The 19,672-nt window shown below is 54.2% G+C and overlaps 1 protein-coding gene across 4 annotated transcripts in view; it reads right to left on the reverse strand.

Annotated features, from left to right (window-relative positions):
• ARRB1 (arrestin beta 1) overlaps positions 1–19,672 on the reverse strand; it is a 79,332-nt gene that overhangs the window by 21,993 nt on the left and 37,667 nt on the right. Inside the window, exon 1 of one of the 4 annotated variants that reach the window (XM_055119983.1) lies at positions 3,335–3,505. The exons of 1 other annotated variant lie outside the window; for it this stretch is intronic. In XM_055119983.1, the coding sequence (XP_054975958.1) occupies positions 3,335–3,479 (145 nt within the window). In that variant the 5' untranslated portion in view covers positions 3,480–3,505. Of the gene's footprint in view, positions 1–3,334; positions 3,506–19,672 lie in introns of those variants that run through there. 2 more of the 4 variants (XM_055119981.1, XM_012935509.2) reach the window with 2 other exon arrangements.

The following is a 19,672-nucleotide window of genomic DNA, read 5'->3' on the forward strand; positions in this document are numbered from 1 at the left end:
AACCCAGACGTCCAGACAGACGGCAGGACAGCCCGGACCTCACTCATTCGCACGTGGCCGTGGCCAGGGAAGCCGAGAGGACAGGGCACCCCTGGGGGACAGCCCTAGAGGCCCCGCATCAGGCCCCAGCAAAGGGACAGGGGTGACAGGGCTCCAGATGCAGAGCCCAGAGTCGGAACAGGGACCTGGGCAGTGAACAGCCCGGGGACGAGACCAGGTCGGCGGACACCGGAGGCAAGAAGGCGCGGGGAGGGGCAGGGTGAGTGAGGCCGGAACAAGGGACCCGGCCCCTCTGTGTGAACGTGACCAGCAGCTTTAACTTCTGGATTTTATATGCAAACCCTTCTTACAATTTGCAAGAACCCACCAATAAGTCCACTTTCAACAGTCCTTCCTTCATCCTCCCCATCCTCCCCCCTCCCCCCTCTCCACCCTCCCCCCCACGACCCCCTTCTCCCCACCCCAGTCCCTGTCATCCCTGTCCTCCCCAACCCTGTCCCCTTCCTCCCTGTCCTCCCCTGCTCAGCGTCACCCCTCCTGTCCCTGTTGGGTGAAACATCCTGGCTGGGCGCAGCCCTCAGGTCCATCTCCCCAGCACGAGGGGCTCTCACACCATAGTGGGTAGGGGGGCCCGCAGTGAGGCAGTGAGACCAGGACAGCACAGCTGGCCCGAGAACCCACCGACCTGAGGAGAACTGTCACAGCATCCTCCCGTCCTCCTGCCCATGACACGTGCTCACCCACCCCCGAGCCACTGTGCTGTGAAAGGGGGAGCGTCTGCCATTCTCTGGAGGAACCCCGGGACCCCTCGGTTCCGGGCGCCTTCCTGGCCTTTCCCCTCTCTCCATCCTTCTTGGCAAAACCTCTGCCTAGTTCCCCCAACGAGCCCTGCCCCACGCTGCCTGCTTAGGGACAAAAGCCTGAGCACTCTGAGGCAAAGCATGGGGTAAAATGACGCCCTCACGGATCTGGGTTAAGTCTCCCTTCAGCGCCCACCAGGCCACTGGCACACAGCCCTCTGCCTGCATTTTCATCTCATCCTGTGAAAGAGTGTGAATCAGACCGGGCCCCGATCACGCAAGGCCCTGCCTGCGTGCGTGCAGGTGACGCTCCGTGGCCGTCCTCCCTGCCCTTATTTCAGGGCTCAGCGCCCCCTCCCCAGCCCTCTCCACGCCCCTCCCACTACTCCCCCCACTCCCCGCTTGTCGGCCGCCCACACCTTCCACTATATTCCCAGGCTGCTCACGACCCTCCCCACAGCCTTCACCACAGCGTCACCAAACACAGGGGACATTTAACTCATGCATGTCTACTCAGATAATGCAGAGGGTGAGGGTTGGAGAAGGGGTGCTGTTCCCCCCCCGCTGCCCCCGTCTACTCAAGTGCCCAGAAACAGGCACCTCGCCAGAGTGGCATAATCTGACACATGGGGCATCAACTAAGTACCGGTGCAAGGGCCGTAGGGATGCATTAGGGGAGGAACACGCACCCCAGTCCAGCCCCACCCCACCACTCAGCAGGGCAGCACAGAGTCTGCGAGATCTGGGCTAACTCTCCCTCCAAGGGTTCACACCTTCTAGAACATTCCAGCACTTTCCCCCGCCTGCTGGGAGCCTGTGACCTGCCTCCCAGGAGCTCAGAGAGGCTCTGGGACGCTAAGAGCCCTGCAATCAGAGAAGACATGGAGCAGAGCGGGCCCAGGGCTGCGGGCTCTGCAGGTGTGACCAGGAAGAACAAATGACAACACAGGAAAAAGCCTTCCCCCAGCACGAGGTGGAGACAGAGCCACAACGCAGGGGGCTGCAGCCCCTGGCACCACTGGAAGCATCTGTGTGAGGAGGGGGGTGGGGCCGCCCCTCCAGGAAAGATGTGCACCCCCCACCTCTTTTTGTAGAAATCTGCCACTGAGGAGCTTTGATTGCAGAGATGGGCTTGGCACCTCCCTCCCCCGCCTCCCCAGGGAGCCTCCGGGCCTTTTTCCTCCTCATAAATATTTATCTGTGTTTGGGGTGTGAAGATGTCACAGTCGGCTGGGGTGTAATAATCCCCGAGGAGATAAAAATACAGCTCACATGGTTCCGACCACGGCTGCTGAAACTGCAGAGAGGTGGCTCAGCCTCCAAGACCCCTCCTGTCCCCAGAAGCTCCAGCCCACCCCCCCACAGCTCAGGGTCAACCAGCAAGCTGAGAGCACGAGTCCTGGAGTCAGGAGCAGCCACTCCCAGGAGCCCTGAAAGGGATGAGGGGCTCCGGGCTATGGAGAGACCAGCAAAGGACAGGGAGGGGTGGGGCGGAGCGGGAGGGGACATAGAGCAGGTAGGACGCTTGCCTTGCATGCAGCTGACCTGGGTCCACTCCCCAGCACTTATAAGGTCCCTCAAGCCCCTCAGGACTGATTTCTGAGCACTGCTGGGTGTGGCCCCAAAACAAGACAGGGAGGGCATGGGAAGGAGGGAGGGATGAGTAATTAACCACGTCTCATAGGAGCACTGGGAAACGGGTGTTCAGACTCCGACTTTAGAGATATTGTGCTCCATGTTCAGAGAAGTACAGTGATTTGTCCCAGCACACCCAGCACTCAGGACTGAGACCTAATTCTCTCTGCCTCTGGGTCCCTTCGAGCCACCCCTGCTGGCTTCCTAAGGCAGGTGTTTTTGTCAACATCTGGAACAGAATCAAGGAGCAGGGGGAGGTGCTAGTGGTGGTGGAGAGCACTGAATGGGGATAAGGACTAGGGGAGTGGGCAAGGGGAGAGGCAGGAAGCCTGGTCACTGGAGGAGAATGTCCTGTGGCTAATTCCCAATGGCCATCTCCTTCCGGAAGCTGGGACACAGATGGCTTCCTCCATCAACAGCCACTGCCCCAGCCTGCAACTGTGCCAGGCCCTAGCCCCTGCTTCAAGCCTTTCCCCCACAATCCTACTGTGCCCCCCAACAAACCCATTTCACATTCAGCAAACTGAGGTCCAGAGAAGAAAAGTGGCAGCTGATCTCTGGAGCCCACACCCTCGGCACACACAACCAAGCCCTTCTCCCCCAATCTCTCCCCTGCATCTCGGCCCTGACACAGCCAGAAAGGCTCCAGCCCACCCTCACCCCCGCAGCACACGGGGGAGCAAGTTCAACGCCCAGCCCCAGGCTGAGGGATGCGGGTGGGATGCGAGGGACCTCTTGGGTCCCTCCCCAACGGCCAGCGCTGCGCCACAAGCCTGATGTCCAGGGATAACTGGTCCCTAAGAGAAGCATCCTCAGCGCTCCGGCTGGTGAGACCAGGGACAGGAGCAGGGGTGGGGGGAGCTGGGAGAAGGAGGGGGCCCGGCAAGCAAGATCCTCACGGGAAGGATGCGCAGGCAGGACGCACGGGGCCCGGGCCCGGGGCAGCCATGGGCTCTCAGGTGGGCTCCGGGGCTGCCTGGCCTGGGGCGCCCCCCTGCCTACTCCTGGCTGGTCCGCTTCTCCGTCATTCGGGCAGGCTGGCATGCGGCTCCCACTCCAGTCCCGACTTGGCCGCGGGCTCAGCTTCCAAACGGGAACTAGCTAAGTGGCCCAATTCCAAATTCCCAGGAGAGAACGTTGATTGGTCAGCTCCGTCAGGTGCCCCGCGCCTGGGCCAATGGGCTACGCAGAGGGCGTGTCCGAGACCCCTGACAGAAAGAGGGCCTGTCCTCGGGTGCTCCTCGGACTGGAAGCCGTGACCTCGCCTTTGCTACAGAAATTCATTTTTAAAAGTTGCCACGGGCGTTTTGTTGCTCTTCAGCGGAACAGGACATATTAGCAAGAAGTGCAGATTGCAAGAAGGTATCATCTAATTTACTACCCATATTTCATTCCCTCTGTGGCTGGGCATGGGGGTGAACTGAGTTCTCAGCTCTTTGAGGCTAGGTATGCCAGTGACTTACTCTAGCAAGGAAGCTAGGAATAAACAAGCATTTAAGAACTAGTGTGATTCCCCATGCCCTTGGTATTAATTATCTATGGAGGGCTTAGTTACTTAAAATGATAAATGTATTATTATCTTACAGTTCTGTAGCTTAAAGTTAGAAATGTAACTCACTGGGTTAAGAAATCAACATGTTGGGGCTGGAGTGATAGCACAGAGGGTAGGGCGTTTGCCTTGCACACAGCCAACCCGGGTTTGATCTCTGGTACCCCAGATGGTCCCCTCAACCCTCCAGGTTTCTGAGTCCAGAGCCAGGAGTAACCCCTGAGCACCACCGGGTATGGCCCCAAAACAAAAACAAACAAACAAACAAACAAAAACTCAGTTTAATTCAACTGAGCTGGACATTCTAATTACTCATTCTGAGTGAAATTAAAGAACTATGTGCCTCAAGTCCTTTTTTTTTTTCGGGGGGTGTGCATACCTGGCAGTGCTCAAACATGCACTCCCACACTTTCACTCTCTCTCTCTCTCTTTCTGTGTATGTATGTCTCTATCTCTGTCTTTCTGTCTGTCTGTCTCTCTCTCTCTGTCTCAATCTGTTTGTCTGTTTTTCTCTCTCTCTCCCTCTCCCTCTCTCTTGTTGCCTGATTCCTAATTCCGTCCATCAGGATGCTGGTGCCAGACAGTTCTCTCTATTGTCTTCTTCTGGGGGCCCAAGGTCACACCTGCAGCAAAGGTCCCTGTTCATCACCTTCCACACGAACAGTCCCGTTTCCTGTGTGAGCAGTGCTGCCAAGGCCTAACAGGGCAGCAGAAAAGGCCTGCACCCTGCAAGGCCCACAATAAAGTGATGACCCAATAACCGAGAGTTAATTGGGTTCTATTGGGTTTTGTTTGGGGACCACACCAGGGGTGCTTGGAACTTATCACTCCTGACAGTACTCAGGGGACTAGATGAGGTATCAGGGATCAAATCCAGGTCAGCCACTTGCAAGGTAAATGCCCCAACTACTGCTCTACTTCTCTAGGCCCACAGCCTAAAGATCATAAATGTGTGTGATCCAATCAAATGGTTGAAAATATTGCATGCTCCAGAATGCAGGGAGGCTCCTAGGGTATAATATTAAGCAGAATAAGTCAGGAACCAAAACAACAAGTTCCTAACATGGGCTCAACTGTACTCATAAGTACCCCCAAAGGGAGAATGAGGAAGACAATGTGTTTAAGATGAAAATCCTCCTCAAGTTGGTCTACAAATTCAATGCAAAATCTTATAAAAATCCAAACTAACTTTTTTTTTCAAAAACTAGCAGGCTGATGCTAAAATTATAGGGAAATTTCAGGCTCCAGGAATCATCAAAACAATCTTAATTTTTAAAAAGAGAGAGAGGAGCTGGATCGATAGTACAGTGGGTAGGGCATTCATCTTGCACGTAGCTGACCCAGGTTCAATTTCCAGCATCCTATATGGTTCCCCAAGCACCACCAGTAGTCTTTTCTGAATACAGAACCAGGAATAACCTCTGAACCCCTGAGCATCACCAAGTGTGATGCAGAAAGCCAGGGAGACAGAGAGAGAGAGAGAGAGAGAGAGAGAGAGAGAGCTGCAGGAATCACAACTCCTACTTTAAAACTTACTACAAACCTACAGTAATCAAGATTGCACGATACTGGTAAAGATGGGTATATAAATCAATGAAACAGAAGTGAGAGTCCATAAATAAACCCATGTATCTATGGTCAATTGATTTTTGACAAGGAAGCCAAGACAAGTCAGTGGGGAAATAAAAAAGTGTTTTCAATAAATGATGCAGAGACAACTGGATATTGTCAAGCAACAGAATGAAGCTATACTTTCCCCCCAACCTCACACCATAATTTTTAAAAAGTAATAAGAATTAATCAAAGATCCAAGTGGAAGAGCTGTTACTAATATAAAACTCTTAGAAGAAAACACATTTACATCAACATGACCTTGGCCTAGGCAAGAGTTTTCTAGAGATCACACCCGAAGTGCAGGCAACTAAATTAAATTTTATTCACCTTGTAAAATTTATAAAATGTTTGAGCGTCACAGGTCACCATCAAGAAAGTGAAAAGGTGTTCCACAGAAGAGAGAAAATAGTTTCAAAGTATGCATCTTAGAAGAATCTAATACCCAGAGTCTATAAGGACCCCAAAAGAACACAACCTTAAACAGGCAAATAGCCCAATGAAAAAGGGCAAAGTAGGGCAAGAGAGACGGTACAGCAGGTAGGGCACTTGCCTTGCATGCAGCTGACCTGAGTTCGAGTTTGATTCTTGGCATCCCATATGGTCCTCTGAGCACCACTAGGAAAAATTTCTTTTTTTATTTTTGCTTTTTGGGTCACACCCAGCGATGCTCAGGGGTTACTCCTGGCTTTGCACTCAGGAATTACTCCTGGCATTGCTTGGGGGACCATATGGGATACCGGGGATCGAACCCAGGTCAGCTGCGTGCAAGGCGAACGCCCTACCCACTGTGCTACGCTCCGGCCCCTAGGAAAAATTTCTGAGAGTAATTTTTGAACACAGAGTCAGGAATAATCCCTGAATATTGCTGGGTGTGGCCCCCAAACAAGCAAAAAACAAAAAAAAGGACAATGGAGGGGTTGGGGAGATAGCTCAAAGGGTTAGTGCTCATGCTTTGTATGCAAGAGACAAAGGTTCAATCCCCAAACTGAGACTAGCCATGAAGCACCAACACATGTGGCCCAAATATAACAAAAGCAACAAAAATGGGCAAAGGACTGGAGCAGACATTTCTCCAAAGACAAGATATGCATGAATGTGAAAACACATGAAAATGTGTTCAGCATCATTAGTCCCTGGTGGAAAAGTCAATCCAAGTGATCCTGAGTGACTCCACTGGAATGGGTGTGGCCAGAGAGATGTGACAGCAAGTGTGTCAAGGAAGGGGAGGGAAGGAGCCCTCGTGATCCAACAGTTCCATCCTTCAGCATGTCACCAAGAGAACAAAAGCCCACACTCAGATTTGACAAAAATGCTCACAGAGGCCCAGGGACAGCTCCATGGTACAGCACCAGGCCTGAGGCTTCAAGTTGGAAACCCAACACCCCCCCACACATAGAGTGAACAGGTGGCTTTGCCACTGTGTTGCTGGCACAGAACAAGTGTGTGATCTCTGGTTCATCACTACCTAATGTGTGTGGGTTGCGACTAAAGAGTACAACCCTTCCTCCCCTCTGCACTTGTCACACACCAACAGCAAAGGGTTAGGATGGGGGGAATGTTAACAGGAGGGCGGAAGAGATAGCTCAGGTGGCAGAGCACCTGCCTGGCATGTGCCAGGCCCTGAGTTCAATCCCTGAAACCTCAGGTACCATCACCAGCACACCTAGGTGTGTGCTTGGGGGCCTCCAGGCACCCCTGAGTGTTGCTCCACTGGTCCCTGGCTCTGCCAGCCCATGCCAGGCCGAGCACTGCCAGGTGTGGTGGCCTTTATTACTGGACCAGAAATGAGCTCGCCTCTCCCTGGGATGAGAGGTTAGAGGAAATGCCTGTTTATCCTCCCTGCTGTAGGCCTCACTAGTTGATGTTGAAATGGGCAAGTTAACAAAACCCAAGAAGGTAGTGCTGGTCCTGGCCTGATGCTACTCGGGACACAAAGCAATCATGGATGGCGGCATCTCAGACAGCCCCTACAGCCATGCCTGGGTGGCTGGGACTGACCATTATCCCCGCCAGGTGACAGCTGCCATGGCAAGAAGAAGACCAAAAGATCCAGTCCTTTGTGAGAGTTAAAAACTATCTTCACTCCATGCCCACAGGACACTCCGTGGTTATTCTGTTGGTCCAAACCATCACCAACAAGGATGCCTAGAGACCCAGCTCTTAACGCACGGCCAGAGAGAGGCCAAGGGCAGCTCACAGAAACATATGAGACCGGCAGGAACAAATGGTTCTTCCAGAAGCTGCGGTCTTAGATCGGTTTTGTTTCAATCATTAAAAACAAGCCAACCCTCAAAATAAAATAAAGTTTAAAAATAAATTTAAATGCTTCTATTTATTTGACTTCTGGGACCATGCCCTGTGATGTTCAGGGGTCACTCCTGGCCCTGCACTCAGGAACCACTCCATGTGAGCTTGGGGGACCATATGGGGTGCTGTGGATAGAACCTGGGTCTTCTCCGTGCAAGGCAAGCACCTTCCCCACTACACTATCATTCCAGCCCCCCAAATTAAAATGTTAACAGGAGCATTATTCCCAAGAGTCCACATCCAGCAAGTGATGAATGTATGTTTCTAATGTGGCAATAACACACAATGAGATAGTATTCAGTCATAAAAAGAAATGAAAAACAGATTAACATGACCTGGAAAAAGCTTGCAAAGCCTTTCAAGAGAAAGAAGTCAGTTACAAAAGGCTTGGGGTCTCTTCATGGGAAGGGAAGACCCTGTGGTTCTCAGGGGGGACCAGCAGGGCCGGGGGGCAGGCAGTGCTGGGTATGCACCCACAAATGGAGACATCCCTGACCCTCCATAGACTGTCTGATTCCATTTTTATGAAATGACCAAATGAAAATGAGGCCAATTTCCAAGACAGAGGGTGGGTCAGTGTTAATAAAGACAGATAGCAGGAGGATGAAAGGCAATTGCTAACGGGCTGGAGGAGCATTAGTTCCTAGGTGGTGGTGTGTGCGTTGGGTGGGGGGGGCGGGGGGGGCGTGTGATCTGGAATTAGACAGCACAAATGATTATACAACCTTGTAGATATACAATACACAAACTGAATTGTACATCACACAGGAATGTTAAAGTATATAAATTGTCTCGATTTTAAAAAAAAAGTAAAAGCCAAAAATAGTCCACACCAGGGACTGGAGAGATAGCAGAATAGGTAGGGCACTTGCCTTGCATGTGGCTGACCCAGGTTTGATCACTGGCACCCCATGTGGTCCCCCAAATTGCCAGGAGTGAAGCCAGGAGTCAGCCCTGAGCACCACTGCATGTAGCCTAAAAGCCAAAATGAAAAGAGAGAAGTCTATGAAAGGCAAGAAAGTGTGCCTGAATATTAAGGTGGGGACTGCCTCCACCAATCCCTCGCTTCCTTCTGGCTCTTGTTTCCCCAGGTTTGACAAGAAGCTGTTACTTTATCGAGAAGCCAGGACTCGCATACAAGTCCTGCCGTTGAGTCTTGGCCACAGGGAACTTTGGGAAGAACTGTAAGTGAAATGGAGAAATAGGAGACGGATACCTGCCAGTCATTCCACGAGAGTTTCTGCTTCACAAGGCAGAGCTGAATCTAAGTCCTGGGACCCTCCCCCATCCCTGCCAAGGCCAGCTGTGTCAGACCTAAGAGTCTGTTGAGCTATCTCTGCTCAGCTCCTTCCTCCAGGTCACTTTCCTTGACCATCCCACCCCAACCAGTCTAAGTTCTATGCCCCGCCCACCCTCGACCCAGTGGGTCGGCATTTCCCAGCCTGCAATGGCACACACCATATACCTCCTTCATATAACTCAAACCAGAGTCCAGATCTTATTTATGTTTCTGAACCTGACTCCTGGGGCACCGCCTGGGCAGGATGAGCTGTGCTTGAAGATGGCGAGCGTGCTGTGAGGGTGGGCAGAACTATGAAATAAATGGGGAGGGGGGGTGCTCCTCTCCAGCTGAGTGATCCCAGGGAGTTCTTTTTCTTTCATTTTGTTTTTGGCTTACACCCAGTGGTGTTCAGGGGTTGCTCCTGGTTCTGCACTCAGGAATCACTCCTGGTGGTGCTCAGGGGACCACATGGGGTCCCAGGGATCGAACCTGGGTTGGCCACATGCAAGGCAAACACCCTGCCCACCGTACTGTCAGCTCCGATCCCTCTTTTTCTAACTGTATTTCTCTTTGACCGGCAGGATCACGGGGCACTGGGCTGAAATACCCTCCATCTGTGCAGGATGCCACAACCATCCGGCTGAACCAGGAAGACAACAGAAACGCCTGAAATAGGTCTGGGCTAAACTTTAACCAAGGCCAGGCCTCCCCCATTTGTCACTCACTGCCCCCCCCCACAAACATCAACAACCCTTAGCAGGCTCCAGAAGCACTAGTATGACTCCTGGTTCCCTCTGACAAGAAGAAACCAGCGTGCAGCTGTTAGAGAGGCCCCAAGAACGTCTATTCTCATGTTTTTGTGTTTTTGTTTTGGGACCACACCTGCCGATGCTCAGGGATTTCTGCTGGCCCTGCAATCAGAGATCACTCCCGGTGGTGCTCAGGGCACCATATGGGATGCCGGGATTGAACCCGAGCCAGCCACATGCAAGGCAAGCGCCCTACACACTACACGATTTCTCCAGCTCCATCCCTAAGAACATCTAAACAGTCCCCCACCCCCACCCCCACCTTTATTTGGAGGGACTTGGACATCTCTGAAGCTGAGATTCAGAGTTCTCAAATCATTATCCAAAGTCACAAAGCCCAAGTGGAGAGACAGACATCCGGGAGTGAAAGCCCAGAATGGGCCACCTACGGGAAAGCATCGAAGCAAAACTCACTGGCTTCCGAAAATGCATCTGCAGAGAAGCCCCAGGAACTGGGAGCAGCCTGGTCACTGCTCACACTTTTATGAGCATCAGCCAAAGCACATTAGAGGAAGATGTTATTAACACAGCGGAGGTGGGGAGCTCTCCCATCCACTCAATCTCCATCACGGCAGAAAACACACCCAGGAGAGAAACCAGGTACCAGAACTACTTCCAGTTCATCCTAAATAGTAACTCATTGATTCCTGCCACAACAAACAAAGACAGGTTACTCCTAACCACAGTGTTGCTAATGAGAAACAGAGATACAGAGAGGCTAAGGAATGTTCCCGACCTCACACAGCCTGGGAGTGCCTAGCCAAAGAGAGCTCAGTGGGCATACTGTCCCCTGCTCACAGCACTAGCTCACATGTGTATGCATGTGGGAGTGGGGGGTGGGGCTGTGAAATTCTGATAGGGGTGTCCGCTAAAGCTTCAAGGGAGAAGAGGAATGATGGAGAATACCCAGTGTCACAGCATCGGGGGTGGAAAGGAAAGGGGACAGAGGTGTGGGGGCGAAACCAGATGTGGATGAAGGGGGTCCCGAGATTCAGGGCAGGGCAGGGGCGAGAGGAGGGCTTGCTCATCCCGCGGACAGCAGGGAGCACCCATGAGCACTCATTGGTGAGCACTCCTGATGCCGGTCTCAGGCTCTTGGGCTGTATCCAGGAGGCAAAGGAGCATGGGGGGGAGGGGGTCAGGGAGGAATGACCGGCCAGGGCTGTACTGGGGGCACAATGATGCCCCTAGCCCGTCACACGCCCCCACCATGCCTCTGACAGCAGCCATGATTCAGCCACGGCTCCATGGAGCAGGGTGGGTGTGTGCAGGGGGGGTGCTCACGCTCTGTACGGCGCCCTACATTCTGACCCACTTTCCCGGGGGTGAGAACAGCCACCGGGGAGCAGGAGTCGCGAGGAGCAGGTGGCTGTGACAGCAGAGAGGTTTCTAGGGCCCTTATCGCACGCTCCCTGGTAGCGGAGTTATTTGCGTCCAGCCCGTCTGCTCTGCCAGCGCCGCGCAGCCTCCTGGTCGGAGCAGCCGCCTGTTCACGCGCCCCCTGCACCTGCTTCCCAGGACCGCCCAGGAAGGGGGTGGGAGGAGGCAGGCAGACAGGAAATGTCACCCCCACGTCACTGATTTGGGGCGCCTGAGGCCTCACACTGCAGCTGGCTTCATCTCCCAGATGGAGAAATCAAAGCCCAGGGGAAGAAGGGCCTTGAGTGGGGCCAGTAAGCGCAGGCCCGGACAGATGGGCCCAGAGCCCTAAGCTTCCGGTGAGCCCATTAAATGCCCCATCCAGACCCCAAGGGACCCCAGGGCCTCCCCTGCACTCCCCAGCACAGCTCCCAACCCACCTCCTCCAAAACGCCTTCCCTGATTGGCTGAGGGCCAAGGGAGTGGTGGGTGACGGCGGGGCTCCAGACCTCTGAGAGCAAACCCTCCAGCTCCCCGAGACCCACGCATCACAGGTCCCGGGCCACCAGCCACCCTAGTAGGATGTTCAAGGGCTGCCAAGGGAGGGCAGCACCAGGGGCCATGGGCAGAGGAAGCTAATCTCAGAGAAGCCTGGCCCTGCCCATGATGTTTTCATTGAATCACGTGCAATACACAGTTACAAAGTGGTTCGTCATTGGGTTTCAGTCATATAATATTCCATCATGACCCTTCACCAGTGTCTATTACCCACGCTGATGTTCCCAGTTTCCCTCCGGTCAACTCCCCCCGCAGCCTGTCTCTGTGGCAGACACCTCTCTCTCTCTCTCTCTCTCTCTCTCTCTCTCTCTCTCTCTCTCTCTCTCTCTCTCTCTCTCTCTCCCTGTCTCTCTCTGTGTCTCTATCTCTGTCTCTGTCTCCCTCTCTCCCTTTCTCTCTCTGTGTCTGTCTGTCTGTCTGTCTGTCTGTCTGTCTGTCTCTCTCTCTCTCTCTCTCTCTCTCCTTTTAGGCACTGTGGTCTGCAATATAGTTACTAAAGCATTATCATCATTTCTTTCCCTCCTTCCAGCACACAGTTCTTGCCCAGAGTGACCATCCCCAACTATCATTGTCACAGTGGTCCCTTCTCTGTCTGAACTGCCTTCCCCCACCTCCTTGTGGCAAATTTCCAACTATAGACTGGCCTTCCTGGCCCTTGCTTCTACTGTCTTAGAGTCCTGCTCTCACACTAGCTGGCCCATCTAGGGGTATCCAACGAAACAGGAGGGGTCAGTCAGAGGCTGATGCAAACCTCTGAGTAGGCCAGGGGCTGGATCCTCACTAGTCCACCAGGCTCTCCAGAACCTTCTCCAGCCTTCTGGGGAAGATGGGTCAGCAGGGAAGGTCGTGCTGCAGCAAGCAACCCCTGCTTGGAACAGGACCTTGAGCAAAATTCGAATCCCCTGGGAGATGGACTTTCCCTTGTTTGGAAAACTGGGTGATGTGGACCCCACAGGGTGGAGGAATCGCTCGACCCAGTAGCTGGCAGGGATGAGAGCCACGATTCAGAACTGTGACCACTGCTCTCTCATTGTCCCTCCAGCCCACACTGCCCTCCTCTCCTCCGCCAGGGGCTAAGCTCTGGCCCAAGTGTCCCCTGGGTAAGAAGCCCCGGGGTTGGGGGGTGGAGACAGCTGTATTGTCCCCACTGGAGACGGGAGTTTTGGGTTCCTGCCTCCTTCGCAGCCTCAGGTGGAATATAACAGTTTATATCTCTCCCTCCTAGTTGAAATCTTTCCGCTCAAGAACCCTCCAGTGGGCTGGAGCAATAGCACAGCGGGTAGGGCGTTTGCCTTGCACGCGGCCGACCCGGGTTCTAATCCCAGCATCCCATATGATCCCCTGAGCACCGCCAGGGGTAATTCCTGAGTGAAGAGCCAGGAGTAACCCCTGTGCATCGCCGGGTGTGACCCAAAAAAAACCAAAAAAAAAAAAAAAGAGCCCTCCAGCGATGGGCCTTTCTGGCCTCACACTCCCACACTTCTCCCAGCTTCACTCCTTCCCATGTTCCCAAGGCCCCCTCACCCAAGAAGCCTTCCCTGATTGTTTCGGCTCATTGCTTAGCAAGTGCCCTGGCCCTGGCTGCTCTTATCTCTGAATCTTTGCTTGCTGCTCCCTTCTTCCTCTTTTTTCCAGGGGGTATTACACCCATGGTGTGGGTGAGGGGCTTAAGGGTGGGGCATCACTCTGGGATCGGGTGTCCCCATGCAGAGTATATGCTCCAGCTTCCGAGCCACCCCTCCGGCCCCTCCTTCCCGCCTTTCCCTCCTTCCTTCCATTCATCTTTCATGCCTTTCTTTCCTTCAAGTTCTTCCGGTTTTTCTCTCCAGAGCCTGGCACTGTTCTCACTTTCGGGAGATACAACTCCCCAGGCACCCACCACTTGGGAGCAGAGAGACGGTGCCACAGGACTCGAACCCGCGCTCAGACCTCTGCAGAGCAAGGGGTGGGCACAAAAGAGGCGGCAGCGAGTGTCAGCAGCCAGGTCGCAGACACCCCAACACCTCCAACACGAGCCTCTCTCTGCTCGCCCGGGCCCCATGGGGCTGCAGGACTCAGGCGGGACAGCATCAAGTGTGTCTGCTCCCACCAGCCATGCTGCTTGGCAGCCATCTGACGCTCAACAAATACCCCGGGTGAATGAAGAACGAACTGGGGAGGGTGGAGCCTGGGGGAACATGATTCCAAGGCCGGCAGCATCCTTCTGGGATGAGAGGCAGAACCCCATGTGCAGGACCCCCAAAGCCAAGCTCCCAGACACTCCCCAGTGGGAGGACTGTTGCATTTCCAGGTCCAAGAGATAGTTCAGTGGGTACAGCACTTGCCTTCATGCAGCTGAACCCCACGCATGCCCCGACACCACACCACCCCTGAGCACCACCAGGCAGAGTCTCTGAGCATCACTGGGCATGGCCCCAATCCCCCATATAAACAAAATAATAATAAAGTTGCAGTTTTTAGAGTGATTCCCCCACCACCACCACCATCACCAAAGCACTGCTCAGAGGGCCTTGGGGACAAGTCCTGGTGACACTTAAGCCATCCTGGTCAGCGGTTCAATGTGAGGGTCCAAGGGTGGGGTGTCGCTGGACCCTTCAGTGCTGGAGATGACCCAGGGCCACACCCAGGGAGCTTGAGGGATGGCAGATTTCCAGGGACAGAGCCCAGATGCTTTGACTGCACCCAGCGACCCTTGTACTAGCTCCCAGCCCTGTCATTTTTAAAAATCCATTTAGCCAGATATGGCCAGAGTGTACTTGAACTGGTTGGCAGAGGCTCAGGAAAAGACCACATTTTAGGAGACGAGGTAGCTGAGTGGTTAAGGCGATGGACTGCTAAAAGGTCACATTTTAAGGGACTTTGTGGGCTTGCTGCTACCCAGTCACAGCCAGGAGGTCTCCAACTAGAGGCCCCCACCCGCAAGAGTCCCAGATGCTGTCACTGTCTGGAGACATTTCCGGGGGTCACACTTGGGGGAGTAGACAGGGCTGGTGGTACTCAGGCCCAGGACACAGTCAGGACATTCCCGGCCCCCACAGAGAAGCTGCAGCCAGAAGCTCCGAGAGCTGCTGGTGAGAAACCTGATCCCAGTGACAATCGATGCTACTCCAGCCCCGGGAGACATCCTCAGAACGTCCCCGACTTACTACTTCACTGAACGCCACTCGAATGCTCTTGAGGTTATTTATGGCTGCTGGGTCCTGCTGGAGGATGCTCGCCGTGAGACGATGACCTCCAGCGCACAGCGCCCAGCTGCACAGACTCTGGCCCAGAGTCACTCAGGAGCATTCCCCAGGTGCAGCGCTCACACCGCCAAAGCCAGCAGAAGCTGCAAGTCCACCCACTTTCCTCCAGGCTCACCCCCCCTTGCCCTGGAGAGCAGGTTTGTTTGGGGACCACTCCCAGCCCTGCTCAGGGCTTATTCCTGGCTCTGCACTCAGGGATCCTCCTTGGTGGGGCTTGGGGAGCCCTAAGGGATGCTGGGGATCAAACCTGGGTCAGCTGCACGTTTGGCAAGTGCCATACCTGCTGTACTGTGCTCTGGCCCCAAGGAGGGCTTGATTTTCCCAGTGCCCCGTTGGGTGTAACCTGGTCAGGAGAAGGAAATTCAGAAACCTGGGAGACGCTTCTGGGCTTCTTGTCCAGAGTTTGGGGTGTGGTTCCACAGCAAAGCACTGACCTTGCATGGTAAGGTCCTGGGTGCAATTCCCAATAACACACACATGCGCGCGCGCGCGCGCGCGCGCGCGCACACACACACACACACAGAGTTTCCAGCCGAGGCCAACAGCTCAGCCCTAACCCACTTATGCAGCATGGACAGTGTCTGAATGGAGCCACACACTGTGACTCTCCAGGCCTTCTACACACAGACACAGACACCATGTGCGCCATGGAGACTGCATAGACCCAGCCACCCCACTTTCATATATAAAGCCCCCACAGACACAAGCATGCTACACATAAACACACACTCACCACACCTTACACCCAATGTCACAGCGTGTATGCACATCATGGTCGCCCCACATACCAAAATTCAACACCCGACCAACATCACATGCACCTCACATGTCTCATAAGCAACACACACACACACACACACACACACACACACACACACACCATATGTAGCCCGCACATTATACGTAGCAACTCGCAGATGTCAGTGAAAGTAATGTGGGTAAATAAATTAATGGGAAAAGGTCCATCTTGGGACAGGAGATTGTACAGTGGGCAGGGCACTTGCCTTGCATATAGCAGACCCAGGTTCAATCCCCAGCACCCCATATGGTCCCCAGGCACTGCCAGCAATTATTCCTGAGTGCAGAGCCAGGAGTAAGCCCTGGGCATTGCTGGATGTGGCCCACAAGTGAGAGGAAATAAATAAGGAAAGAAGGAAAGAAAGAAAGAAGGAAAGAAAGAAAGAAAGAAAGAAAGAAAGAAAGAAAGAAAGAAAGAAAGAAAGAAAGAAAGAAAGAAAGAAAGAAAGGGGAAGGAGGGAAAGAAGGAAGGAAGGAAGGAAGGAAGGAAGGAAGGAAGGAAGGAAGGAAGGAAGGAAGGAAGGAAGGAAGGAAGGAAGGAAGGAAGGAAGGAAGGAAAGAAAGACTGTTAGGTCAGGCCTGCTCCAAGCTAAGCCCCAACGGGTCCTTTTTAGGGGCCCACCCACTGTTCACATCCCCAATCCAACTGACCAAGGCAAAGGTCTCAACCCCCTCCCAGGAGCACCATGTCCAGTGACCCCCCCCAGCCATGCCCATTTGTCTTGGCCAAGGCCCTGGCTGAGGGCTGCCCCTGCTCTGTGATGTGCCCCCCAGGCCTCCCGGCTCCCCGGAGCCACTATGCTCCTCACCGCCAGAGGCTGCTGGGTCCACGCCGCCAGCTGCAGCCAGCCCCTCCCTGCCCCTGCACCCGCTGGTCTCTGGCCCCCTCACACAAGCTCAAGCCCACTTCCCGTCTGCCCACACCTGTGGCTCGCCTGGCCCCCTCCCTGCCCGCCGCACAGGATCCTGCCCAGGAAGTGCTCCCAGCGCATCCCCAGCAGAAAGGGAGAATCGTGTCGGATGTCGACTACGGCTCCGAGCATTCTTACCCCATCCTACAGAGAGCCCTGAGTTGCAGTGAAGTTCAGGGAGCGGCCTCCAGGCTGGGGGGCAGTTCTGGGTGGAGGGAGGCGGAAAAAGATCCAGAGCGGTGGCAGGCCCTCCCCAGCCCTGCCCCGCAGGATGGACGCTCTACAGCCCCGAATGACGGGTCAGTTACAAAGGAAAGGAAAAGGCGTTCCTGATATGCGTCCTGTTTCCTCTCCTCCGGGCTGGCCCTCTCGGCCGTGGCCAGCGGATGTCCCTGGGCTGGCAGCACTCGGTCTGCAGCCTGTGCCCCTTCGGGCACACTGCCGTGTCCCTTGGGCTGGCCTGCACTGAGCTGGGGGATGGGGAGGGGGCTGCAGGAAGGACCCAGCAGTCGCCCTCCCAACTTGGCGCCCGCCACCTTCTATTGCTTTCACTCTCATCACAGCCTGGCACCTCCTGCCACCCGGACCCCCACAGCGCTTCCTCCACTGGGTTGTCTCCATGGGGACATGTCACAGGGGAGTCCTCCTGACCTGGCCCCCACCAGCCAGGTCCACAGTCTGCCCAGCTCTCTGGCTGGTGCCTACCCAGCTCCCCCATGCAGCAGCAGAGGGCAGGACACACTGAGTGTGGCTTCTCAGTGAAAGGACTAGAAGAGCCTCCGTCATCTGTCAGGGCCTTCCCAGGGGCAGAGGGCACAGAGCAGCAGAACTCTTGATCCCAGAAGCAATTCTCTGAGCACAGCAGCCACGACTCCTCCACCAGCTCGAAGGCTGCTATGGGATGAAGATCATTCCTCCATCTTCAGACAGGACTACCAGAGGGCAAGAGCCTGTGCCCCCTCCATCAGACAGGGAGTCCCCAAGACCAGATGCCGGGTCACCTCACCCTAGCCATCAGACGGGAGTGTCTCTCCTGAGGATGGGGCCATACCTTCTCCCAGCAGACCAGGAGCTCCCAAGGGGGCCTCCCCCATCTGCTGTCCCCATAACAGTTCCCAGCACCGACTTCAGCTCAGACTAAGACCCAGAAGAAGGATCTACCTCTGTGGCAGAACTGGGGGTGAGGGGCAGGCTTGCCCACATCCTCCTTTGCATGAGTTCCATGCCACCTGAGGACAGCCAGAAGCCTAGACAGGGGTCTGGGCTGGGGTCTGTGGCCAGTGGACGGGTCTCAACATTTGCGTCTTATATTCTGTTTTTTTTTTAAAATTTGGGGGCTACACCTGGCAGTGCTCAAGCTTACTTCTGGCTCTCAGACATCACTCCTGGCTCAGAGGACCAAATGGGGTGCAGGGGATGGAACCCGGGCTGGCCACGGGAAAGGCAAGTGCCCTGCCTCCTGTTTCTTGGACCCTCTAAACTTTGGATCCTTGAGAGCTGCTGAAGGCGGCCATGTGGGGGTCACTAAAAGCAGTGGCCAGGGGCTGGATGCTGGGCTAGCCGGCTCTGCCTCTGACCTGCAGCCATGCCCTCCTCACCATCTCCCAGCCCTAACCAGCACCCACTCGGCAGCATCAGGAAGGGGGTGGGTAGCCCTTCCCAGTCCCACCTTGAGGACATCATGGACCTTCTCCAGATGCCATCCCCAAGCTGAGCCAGGTCCACGCCTTCCCCGTATGTCAGCTCCAGGGAGCTGCTATTAGTTAGCATCGATCCGCAAAGTGCCTTGCTGACACTTTTTATGAGCTCAGCCTCGCTGGGGCCCAAGAACCCAGGCTCCGGGGTGAAGGGAGGTAGGAACTCATCCCCGAGACAGAGTCGCAGCAGTCCAGGGACCGCACGCGGGGAATGTGGCCGAAAGCGAGACTACTGAAAGGCAGCCTCACTGGCTCCGTAGAAGTAACTTTCGTCAGGCTCGTTTTTCATATTCACTGCTGGAGAGATAGCTCAGCAGGTTGAGCACGTGCTCTGAGGCCTGCATTCAATCCCTGGCACCACCAGGAGTGACACCCTGAGCACAGAGCCTAGAGTAGCCCCTAAGCACCACTGTGTATGTGCCCCCTGCCCAAAAATACCCAGAAAATTATTATCATAACAACTGATATTTTTGAGCATTTGGTTGAAGTCAGGCACTGATCTTGACACTATATTAACTCCTTAACTCCTTGAATCCTTTCAAGAGCCCTATAAGGTAGACACATTACTATTCCTACTCTGCTTATGAAGAAACAAGGACAAAGGGAGGTTTTAAATAACATGCCCAAAGTCACAGGGCAGAAAATAAGAGATGCAAGCAGCTCAAGCCATCTGCTTACTAAATTAATAATTGAAGTATAATAAGGGGCTAGAAGAGCGAGAGTACTGTGGGTAGGGGTACTTCCCTTACACACAGTCACCAGGTTGAATCCCCAACATCCCATAAGATCCCCTAAGCACCTCTAGAATTCCTGGGTTCAGAGACAGGAGTAACCCCTGAGCATCGCTGGTTATGGCCCCCAAACAAATAAAAACAAACAAACTAATTTTAAGTATAATAAGAATGATTTTGAATTTTACAAGAATTGGATAGCTTTTGGATTTATTTTGTTGTTTCTGGGGTTTTCTGTTTTACTTTGTTTTGTCTTGATTTGGAGGGTCACACCTGGAAATGTTCAGGGGTGATGCCTGGCTCTGCACTCAGGAATCACTCCTGGCGGTGCTTGGGGGACCAATAAGGATCAATAAGGGGCCACACCTGGGTTGGCC

This window comes from Sorex araneus, chromosome X, assembly GCF_027595985.1.
Source record: "Sorex araneus isolate mSorAra2 chromosome X, mSorAra2.pri, whole genome shotgun sequence".
In the NCBI taxonomy this organism is placed as follows: domain Eukaryota; kingdom Metazoa; phylum Chordata; class Mammalia; order Eulipotyphla; family Soricidae; genus Sorex; species Sorex araneus.